At 40.5% G+C, this 10848-nt stretch overlaps 1 protein-coding gene across 2 annotated transcripts in view; it reads right to left on the bottom strand.

Annotated features, from left to right (window-relative positions):
• Window positions 1–818: 818 nt before the first annotated feature.
• Window positions 819–10848, bottom strand: part of dpp10 (dipeptidyl peptidase like 10) — a 207935-nt gene continuing 197905 nt past the window's right edge. For both annotated transcript variants that reach the window (XM_032529936.1, XM_032529935.1), the window contains exons 20-26: window positions 9738–9932; window positions 7961–8015; window positions 7654–7753; window positions 6444–6502; window positions 5276–5348; window positions 4899–4972; window positions 819–2336 (exon numbers count right to left, since the gene is read on the bottom strand). In XM_032529936.1, coding sequence (XP_032385827.1) covers window positions 2199–2336; window positions 4899–4972; window positions 5276–5348; window positions 6444–6502; window positions 7654–7753; window positions 7961–8015; window positions 9738–9932 — 694 coding nt within the window. In that variant the 3' untranslated portion in view covers window positions 819–2198. The remainder of the gene's footprint in view (window positions 2337–4898; window positions 4973–5275; window positions 5349–6443; window positions 6503–7653; window positions 7754–7960; window positions 8016–9737; window positions 9933–10848) is intronic.

Here is a 10848-nt window from a genome sequence, read left to right as displayed (position 1 = left end):
TGGGGTCTTATTCTATTTTATAACATTGTAAAACAAAGGAAGTGTTTTGAAATAGTATTGAGTAAAAGTTGACATATTCCAGTCTGTGATTATCATCAACATCCATTCCTTTAATTTTAGTCTCAATAATTCCTAATTTCTGCTTTTCTGACTCAAACATTAGGTTTAATTTCCTATAAATGAGGTTTATTTACCACAAATTCCTAAAATAACTGTAAAACTAAAGTTAATAAGATAGTGTAAAACATAGTGTTGAAAACGTTAAAAAAAGTGACAAACATGGAAAAAAAAGCGTCAAAAAAGGACAAAAACATAAGAAAAACTAAAAAAGATTGATATAAAGCATAATCAAAAGTGTTGGTTTTCAATTTTGACGGGAAGACGACACAAGGGTCAAACCAAAAACACCACCAGATTCAGGAGACCACTAGTCACACGTTATCGTTTTAGTGCACAGACCTAATCAAACTGTATTCATTACAATAATTTGGAATCACTTTTCAATGCTTGTATGGGATTATCTAGTCCCAGTGTACTGGTAAAAACACAGTTAGTTAGTGTAACGTAGTGTTAAACATCAAAAACAAGTGACAAACATTGAAAAAAAGGGAAAAAAAGTAAAAAATGTTAAAAACCTTGATTAAAAGTGTTGATTTTCAATTTTGACGGGAAGACAACACGAGGGTTAATGTGAGGTAAAGAAACACATACTGTACAATATTAAATTAAAATCTCAGACAATCAATACTGCAAACAGATGTAGCTGACGTGGTTCTCTGCTCTAAGGTGTGCTCTACCAGCAAAATTCATTGTTTTTCAGTCTTTTTGTTTATTTATAATCATCACTATAGGACAACCACAATTACCCCAACAGCTCAACCCTGCCCTTTCCCTTTTAAAACAGCAAAAAGAACAAGAACAAGCATTACAAAATCCATCCTAAGAAGAAAATCAACAGCTAAAAGGAAAAAAAAAACAAAGAAAATGTACAAGACATCCAGGTCAAATCAATCCATCCCCATAGACTAAACTATCTATGAGATCTGACATCTCAAAAATATATTTATGTACACACTCTGCTGTATTGTACTGTACAAAATGTGACAACACTTGACACATTCCCTGTAGACATGCAAACACCTTACTGACACTGTAAAATTGTCCATCTTAGTACACACATTTTCATTAGTATCCACTGCAGTTAATTATTATTTTCTTGAAATAACAGAATATCCAGAAATAAGGAAAATGTGTCTTGATTTCAAGAAAGCTCTTGAAAAATCATCTCACTCCCTTTCAGAGATTTAAAAAACAAAACAAGTTTAATGACATATTTGAAAGAATTTGCAGTGTAGCCTTAAACTGAAATGACTGTATGGCCTATATCCATTATCTTCATATATAATTCATAACTTATTCATGACAATGTGTTGTAACTGATACTAAACTGACTGCAGTGCTGTGTCTTGTGTACCTGAGTTGACATAGGTTAACATGACACTGCAAATGGACGACTACCACTGCCAGCAAGTTATATTACAGTATGTTGAACCTCATAAGGCATTGTACATGTCTACGCAAGACCCTTGTCCAAGAAAGTGTGGCTTATGAAGACTGTTTTCATTTAGGGCGGGCGATGGCGGAGGGTTTCATCAGGAAATAGCACTTATTCAGGATCGTCTCTGTTGTGGTAACCTCGCGTGACTTAACGTTTTTTCACAGCTGACTGGAACATTTCCGTGTGCAACAATACAACAACCAAAAGAGAGGTGCGATCTAAAGTGTACATCTGTGTTCATTTCCTCCCAAGTGCTACCACGAAGGACGCTAACTTGGGTAATGTGAGTGAAGCTGCGAGAGACAAAAGAACCATGCACTTGTGGATGAGCCTGCAAAAGATGGCGGCAGTCTTCTGTGCGCTGTGCCAAGAAACAGAGCGTCCCAAAACCGAAATGACTTTATGCTAGAGGGCAAGTCCCGCCTCGAGTCCTGGCGTCACTGTTGTGTCCTTCAGTTAAGTTTTTAACACATTTACACACCCACACACACATTTACACGCGCATACATACACACATACACACACAGCAGCTCTAACCCAGTGTCCATGTCCCACCAAACACTTTGTCCAAATGTGAAAGACCTTGACAGATCCTTGACAGAAGTTCTTTAAGCTCTGCCCAAGGTCTGACCGTCAACGCCTACTCCTCCTCTTCCTCTTCCTCATCAGGCACCGGTAGTAACTCCTCCTTAAGACAATCCCTGTAGAAGCTGGTCAGTGTCGCGTAGAGGTGCTGGCGACTCTGCTGAGACAAGAAATGTCCCTCATCTGGGTAGATCTGGTGGGTAAAACATGAGTAAATTAGTGGACAGAGGTTTGAAGACATACAGAGGAGGCTCAGGGGGATGGGAGGCAGATGGGATGTGGGACATGTGCTAGCTTTTACAGTTAAAGGGTCCAGGTGAGCTGTGCCCATCTTCTTCATATGCTTAATAACAAAAGTGTAGGATCCATCATTTCACACAGATGGGTAATCATTGAGGTACAAACTAACAATGGCTCTAGTATGGAGCCTTGCGGGACTCCCATACAGGCCTTCGGCGATGACAATATGTTATTTACCCAAAACATACTGGGAGCGATCTGAAAGATTTATCATCTTTTTTGTATACTGGACTTACACTATTTCAGAACACAGGGACATGAACATCAACGCATTCAACCGTCTTTTACTTTTGACTTTGATAAGAATAAAGCAGACATGGCCTTGTGGGGGTGCATGATAACACCCATGCACTTTACAAGAAGGACCAGAGTCCATCTGCTGAGGAGACTCAGGTCCTTTAGAGTGTGCAGGACTCTCCTCAGGACTTTTTATGACTCTGTGGGGGCCTCTGCCATCCTTTATGCTGTGGTCTGCTGGAGGGGGGGGCAGCTCAGACCGGGACAGGAACAAACTCTGTGGTCTGCTGGAAGGGGGGCAGCTCGGACCGGGACAGGAGCAGACTCAATAGACTGATCAGGAGAGCGAGCTCTGTCCTGGACTGTCCTCTGGACCCCATAGAGAAAGTACTTTTGTAATGTTAATTATATCAAGGTCAATTTAGATCATGGTTACTTACTTTTGTTATATTATTTAATTACATAATGTTATATTCAATTTAACTGCCCGTGACTTACTTACTTACATTGCAATATTTTTCATACTATTGCCACCTCACTTTTTATATTATGCCATTCATTCAGTACTTTTTGCACATTATCTGTTGTTTGCCTGTTGCTTGTTTGTTGTTTGTTTGTTGGTTTGTTTTTACTGTGGAAATACTGCTGCTGTCACAAGGGAATTTTCCCATCGTGGGATGAATAAAGTATTATCTATCTATCTATCTATCTATCTATCTATCTATCTATCTATCTATCTATCTATCTATCTATCTATCTATCTATCTATCTATTTTGCATGGCTTTTGCAATGTTCAGCATGTAATAAATACTAACTGTTGTGGGTAAGTAATGAGCTATCTCAGTATTAAAATTATTTAAAGAGTGTCATAGTCAACCAGGCGTGTTATTTGCTTTCCACAGCATATCAGTCATTTCTGTTTTAGTGAGACTACCAGTCAAAAACATTCAAAGGAAGGCAAACAGTGTTAACTTTTGTAGTTAAAAGGGCCAGCCAAAATGACTTTGGCCCAAAATTGAATTCCTGCAGCCGTGCCTGGAATAAAGTCATTTTATTTAACTATATTTTCTTTTATTTAAAAAAAAAAGTAAGTTTATTTAACCAGGTAGAGACTCATTGAGAATAAAACTCTCTTTTTCAAGAGTGTCCTGGCCAAGACCGGCAGCAGTACAACAGCATACATACAAACACAAAAACACAAAAAACATTAAAAAAACTAAAAAAGACCAATTAAATAAATTCAAAATGTAGGCTTATGCAATTGCATCATTAATTACAACAACAGGAACGTGGAATTCGTTAATAAATAATTTGCAACCACAAGGCTCTCATTTTGAGGGATCCCATTTATCTTAAGTTCTCTTGCTCCACACTCTGGATGTTCTTTACAGTACATTTTAATGACTCTCCAGAGCCTTTTATGGTTTCCTTTAGCCTGTTTAATGAATACATTTGCGTTGGCCTTCATGGATTGCTTATAGCTTTGTTTGAGAGACCCTTATATAGCAGTTGCCCAAATCTGTAGACCAAATAGATTTCTTTCAAGGCTGCATCTCTCGTCTTCAATAAATGCCAGAGGATGTAATTCAGCCAAGGTAACATCTGTTTTCTATTGTGCTTCTGGGGCACGACTTTATGAGCTTGTAACAAGGTCATTACAAAAAGTGTGCACACAATCTGTACCCACAATGGACTGGCCAACGGGAGGTTTGGGCAATTTCCCGAATGGCCAGTCCATCACAAACCAGCCGGGGGTCATATTTCAATTTTAGATGTCAGTTACAGGCGGGCGTATTATAACAGGTGACAGTATGGCCCTCAGCCGTTACACGGGCCGGCCTGGTGCTCACATCTGAAGAACGCGCAAAACGGAGCTCTGGTCCAGGCGTTAGACTGGGCCGATTGAACACTGTCAATTTAATGGGGGGGTGGGAGAGGCCGAACAAACCCCTTCCAACTTTGACTGCTCCGTATTTTGTTAAATCTTTCTATTTGTCTTATATTTTGTAGAGATGATACACTGTCTAAGTGGTGTAAGCCTGTAAGTTTTAGAACATTGCACATTGTAGGTAGTTGCAAGTCTCATTGTGAATCTTTGGTCCGAACTAGGCTTAAAAATGTATTTTACACATTATTTTGCATGTGTGGCATTGTCCTGTTTTGCAAAAGTGCAGTTTATAGGATGTGCCATGGTAATGTTGCCTCTGCGATACTCACCTGCATTGAGTAGTTTGCTCCAACTTTCACAAGGTTCTTGATGAGCTCAGCAGTATGCTGGAAGTGGATGTTGGCTGGGGAAAAAAACAACAAAAAAAAAAGAACATGTCAGCAAGATTTAAACTGATTTCTAACTGGGAAAAAGAAAAGACAATCAGATTCAGATCAAAAATAACTCAACAAACAAGACATGCATGGTTAAGCAGTGAATGTTATCCTCTGGAAATCCCAGCATCAATCTAGATATTAGATAGACAATTTTTGCTTTTATCTTTCAGTAAAAAAACATTTGACTCATTATGTTCCAAGAATCGTGCTCAGCAGAGATACATTACAGATACAGTATTTTCATTCTATCACAATTCATTTTCTCTTACCGTCTGCTGTGCCGTGCACTAGCATCAGTGTCTGCTCCCTCAGCGCTTGGACGTTCTGCAGCACACTGGAAAACTGTGAGGAATCAGAAATAATAGAAAGATAGATATGCTAACTGGCATTAAAGAAAGCAATAAAAAAAAGAAGTTTGATCGAATGAAAGCTGTTTGCATTATATCTTGATTACATGCATTCACAACCACAGTCAGATTCAAATTGTGAGGAAAAAGATATCAAACAAAGACAAAATGCTATGTGTTGTCCACACAAGCGTTTTAGCTCATGTAGCAGAACTACTCTCCATCCATATTAACACGTCCGACAACACATGTCACATGACCATTCGCATACACTGGGCACATGCATGCTGATGCAAACAGGAAGCAGATGGTCAGAAGTTACTCTGCAGGTTGAAAATCATAGATGTATATGTTGAAAATCCGGAAAATACTTTGGAAAAAGTACAACAATTATGAAAAGTAGGAGCAGGGATTCATTGGCTTGAACTGACAACCAGGTGGAGCTGTTACTGAAAGGTATGTAAGCCAACCTAACTGACGTTTCCAAAGGTCTCCGTTTGTTCCCCTCCACACTACATAGCAACCCCAGAGTTTTTAAACCAAAACGGGGGCAGCAGTGTTTAAAAATGTCTTAGTTTTAGGGGCTTGTCAGTGCTGGAGGAGTGTGGACTCTGGCTGTGAGCGTAGCAAAATATATTAGTTTTTAAACCAAAATGTAGTAGTTTTGATGAAGCCCAAGTCTGCAGATAGGAAATGCAAAGCTGCAGTATACTGAAAGCAGTGAATTTGATGTGCTTGAAAAAACACTTCCTGCCTCTTTCCTATCGCTGTGGAAAACCCCTCTGATACCGTAGCTAAACATCTTGTCTGTGCAGGAGACCTGAGAGAGCCAGGCAACCCTTATAAAAAGCCTCTGGTATGTAATCTGACATCCGGTGAACACAGTTACCAAAGAGAGATGGGTGACAAAATCCTACGGAGCATGAAAAAAACACAGGATGAGGTGAAGCATCGCCGCCTCTGCCTTTGATAGCAGCATTCAGTAACTGTGGGAGCTTAACTGGAGGTGTGTCACTGATGTCTCGGCAAGCCGCTTTCAAAGATCAACCGCAAACAAGTGTGGGGGTGGAGAGAGGTAGTAAACACAAACCTGATATCTGCTGTCATCCCGTAATGGCATGCCAAGGTATCGCTCGGAGAACGCTGATGCTGTGGAAATGAGAAGTGATCCAGTGTTAACAGTGTCACCGGTAGACAGTAGCTGCTTCTTATTACCTCTCCAAAGTGGAGTTCCTGTCATCCTGAGCCCAAATAAAATGCTTCCAGGGAGGAGAAAATAACATCTTGTGTGTGTGTCCTCTGTGTATTCTTAAGACTAGTATAGAACGCTCTTTAGTATGGTCTTTAGATGTAGTGCTAAAAGCTGAGATTCACCAATAGAATGTAATATAGCGGAGGTAGCAGCAGTGGTCTCACATTGCCAGACCTTCCTCCACAGCGCTCAGTAAGAGGAGGGGACCAGGTAACCATAGTCCTCAGATTGGACAGTTAGTCTAGCTAGCTGTCTGGATTTACCCTGCAGAGACCTGAGAACCAGGTAACCATAGTCCTCAGATTGGACAGATAGTCTAGCTAGCTGTCTGGATTTACCCTGCAGAGACCTGAGAACCAGGTAACCATAGTCCTCAGATTGGACAGATAGTCTAGCTAGCTGTCTGGATTTACCCTGCAGAGATCTGAGGACCAGGTAACCATAGTCCTCAGATTGGACAGATAGTCTAGCTAGCTGTCTGGATTTACCCTGCAGAGATCTGAGGACCAGGTAACCATAGACCTCAGAAATCCACCGGAGGTTAGAACGCCAACACAAAGAAAGTGGAAGAAAACTCACATCCGGCTGAAGTGAGGGACACATTTCTGGCCAATCCCGGAGATGAAACGTTTTTAAATAAATGGGACCATAATTTAAACAATGAACATCATGCTGTAATGAAGACAACCTGAAACCAGTAACTGAGGCCATAAACGTGTTTACTGAGGTAATAAATCAAGAAAGGAATAGGTTCATTTTCTCATGGACTTCTATAGAAACAGACTTCTCTTTGGAGCCACTGGAGTCGCCCCCTGCTGGAAATGAGTCAGAATGCAGGTTTAAGGCACTTCAGCATTTGCTTCACTTTTCAGGCCTGGAAGCTTTGTCTGTTATTTTACCACTCCATAGATTTACCTCACTGTTATGGCAGGGGTGAGACAGAAAATCTTTAGTTTAAACATGCCATTCATTTCTCTAAATGAAAGAGAGTAGAGTGTCAATTCAACACAAACACGATGCAGGATTGATGGAGGGACTCTGTACTCACCATAGAGTTTCCAGTCCGTCACAGGTGACATCGCACATGCACATTTGAAGAGGCTGTCAGTAGACTTGAGCATCATCAATGTGAGGTACGCTCCATAACCCTGAGCAGACACACACAAACAGTTATGGAAATTCAACCTCCTGATACTTGCAAAGAAAAAAAAGGAGACCTGCTTTAGTGGAATAAAAAAGGCAAAAGAACATGTAACATAACAGCAATTATATTATTGGTGATGTAATGTGTTAATGGAAAAAATTGAGTGAGCATGATTTGACTTTATGTCTAACTATAGACAGGGATGGCTCACCTTTCCAAACACTGCTATCCGTGTCCGATCAATATATGAAAATTTCATCATGAATCTGAAATAAAAACACATACCATGAATGAGCAAAACACATCCACATTCACGTTATCGGATTCTAAAAGAACAGAATGTTATAGGGCATCCACGAATAATCTTATTTCATTTCATGATTTGTTAATACTTTTAATTCACTTTGTTGGCTGTATATTTGAACTTAAATTTGGGAAGTTGTGTCATAAGTCTTTCAGCAATCGCATCTGGTGGAATTAAGGGGAATCAGTGTGTGCAAATCATCTGGTGATATCCAACATCTGTAATGTTTGCTAATTAATGCAAATGAGCAAAGGTATTATGATGAGAGGGGTTTGTTTTTTAAATGAAGGTGACTCCCATCTCTGCTATACTCCGCTGTAGCTCGAGGTTAGTGCAGTAGTTTAAATGTAGTCTAAAGAGCCAACTTCGGAGTAAAAACGCTCTCTGTTACAATTGATAAAGACACATTTATTGAATGACTCACTCCTACCTACAGCAAAGTGTTAAATAACCTTTAAGAGCATCTCTCAAGCGATCATGTGACGATGTTATGTTATTTGTGGTGTGTGAGGAGTTTAACCTACACCTGCCCCATTGGGAAAACCTCTCAGTAATACAGTTTTCTACAAAAGCCGGTGTAGGATTGTACTGTACAATCTGTAAAAGTAAATTTAATTTGTGTGACGCCTTTAATATATAGAGTCGCAGTTAACAAATTAATTGAACAACGCATAACCTATGAAATAATAGGAAATTGGCTGATAATTGGCTGGAAATGAAAAGAAAACCAGCTGCAGCACGGAGAAACCTTTGCAGCAGGGGGACATCACAGCAGAGGAAAGGTGTAACAAGGGGAATGTAGCAGCACATTGACAAGTGCAGACAATTAAGATGCATGAAAAGAGACTGCAAACAAAAGCCAGCTTTAGTCCTCTTGTTTGGACCTCCAAGGAATGAAAAAAACTATGTACGTTTCAATCGAGTGTCTGTTTGGAGATAACAGCAAAGAAGAAAGCAGCAGCTGCAACATGATAAGACATAAAACCACCATGTTTTCCATTATGCATATTGTTTCCAATCACATTGTTCATCCTGACCGGTGCTGTGCTGTACAGTCACTCCAAAACATCAGGTTCATCAGTATGTACACTCACCTAAAGGATTATGAGGAACACCATACTAATACTGTGTTTGACCCCCTTTCACCTTCAGAACTGTCTTAATTCTATGTGGCATTGATTCAACAAGGTGCTGAAAGCATTCTTTAGAAATGTTGGCTCATATTGAGAGGATAGCATCTTCCAGCAGGATAATGCACCATGTCACAAAGCTCCGATCATTTCAAACTGGTTTCTTGAACATGACGATGAGTTCACTGGACTAAAATGACTCCAACTGTCACCAGATCTCAACCCAATAGAGCATCTCTGGGATGTGGTGGAACGGGAGCTTCGTGCCCTGGATATGCATCCCACAAATCTCCATCAACTGCAAGATGCTATCCTCTCAATATGAGCCGACATTTCTAAAGAATGCTTTCAGCACCTTGTTGAATCAATGCCATGTAAAATTAAGGCAGTTCTGAAGGCGAAAGGGGGTCAAACACAGTATTGGTATGGTGTTCCTAATAATCCTATAGGTGAGTGTATGTAGCAATTATGAAGCTATCCTTCAGGGGATTTGCATGTGTTTTTATGAGGATTCTGTTATATATGTAGAGAAAAAAACTAATTTGCTAACGTACTCTACTGCTGCGATCTGGTCCTGAACATCCACGGTCCCCAGTCTCTGGTGGACGTCGTGCAGGACCCTCTGACCCTGGAAGCCGCTGCCCCGGCCGTCCAGACGAGCCACGATGACGCTGTCCGAGCTGACCAGCACAGAGTCCCAGCTCAGAGAGAAGAGGTCCGACACCGCCTGGCCACCGGGGGCGCTGTCACTGGACACAGCACAGAACACTCACATGAAGAAACCTCACAGAATAAAAATGCTGGAGCTGAAAGCGATCAATCAATAGGTCTATTTTTGTTTTTTTTTGGAAGATTTGTTAAAAAAGAGCTATTCCAGTAGCTCAATTTACGGTTGATCTTTGTAAACAACGAGTGATGGCCAGGTAAAACTTCAAGAAGCTTTCTGAACCATTTTATGAGTTTTCTAAAATCAGTAAATGACGCTCTGGTTTAAAGAAAAACGCTCAAGGATTGGCAAGTTAGCGTGCCTTCAACAGAGGGTGGGCTCAGAAAATAAAGAAGAAGGTTTCATGAAACTTCATGAAGCTTCATTTGGCCATCACTTTATATAATGTAACTCATGATTGCTTAGTTACTTTAATTTGAAAGGACAAGCAACCCCTTTTCAACATTTGGACAGTCTAAAGGGACGAAAAAGATGTCCTTCAGCGTGTTGGTAGAACGTGCTGGGGACAGCAGTATGTAGACGGGGTTTAGTGAGTAGTATGTCAGGAAGAAATTCCATGTAGGGATGTTGGTCGGTGGATGGGTCAAACACAGGACTTTCACCCAGAAGACCGCGATTTCCTAAAGTCGCTTTGTTCTTTTACCGTCACATTATTCCCGCAAGTCACAGAAACGTAACCCCACGCACGACTTTTTCCTTACCGTAACAGCGTCAAAATGGACGCCAATAGTCCCGACCGAGCACGTTAAGATAAGACGCTAAAGGAGACTTTTAGCATCAATAACAACAACAAAGGCACCTGACCAAGCGTCCGTGTTTTACGAGATCGGAGGGAGAACGTGTTGGGATAAGGCTGTTATCTTTCCTACTGTCAACAAATCACATTAGTGACGAAAACCAGCAATCCGTCTTTCAAAAATGTCAATCCACTTTCATTC

The sequence above is a fragment of the Etheostoma spectabile genome, chromosome 11 (genome assembly GCF_008692095.1).
Source record: "Etheostoma spectabile isolate EspeVRDwgs_2016 chromosome 11, UIUC_Espe_1.0, whole genome shotgun sequence".
Taxonomy (NCBI): domain Eukaryota; kingdom Metazoa; phylum Chordata; class Actinopteri; order Perciformes; family Percidae; genus Etheostoma; species Etheostoma spectabile.
The sequence above is the reverse complement of the archived record's forward strand: the minus strand, read 5'-3'. Positions and strand labels throughout refer to the sequence as shown.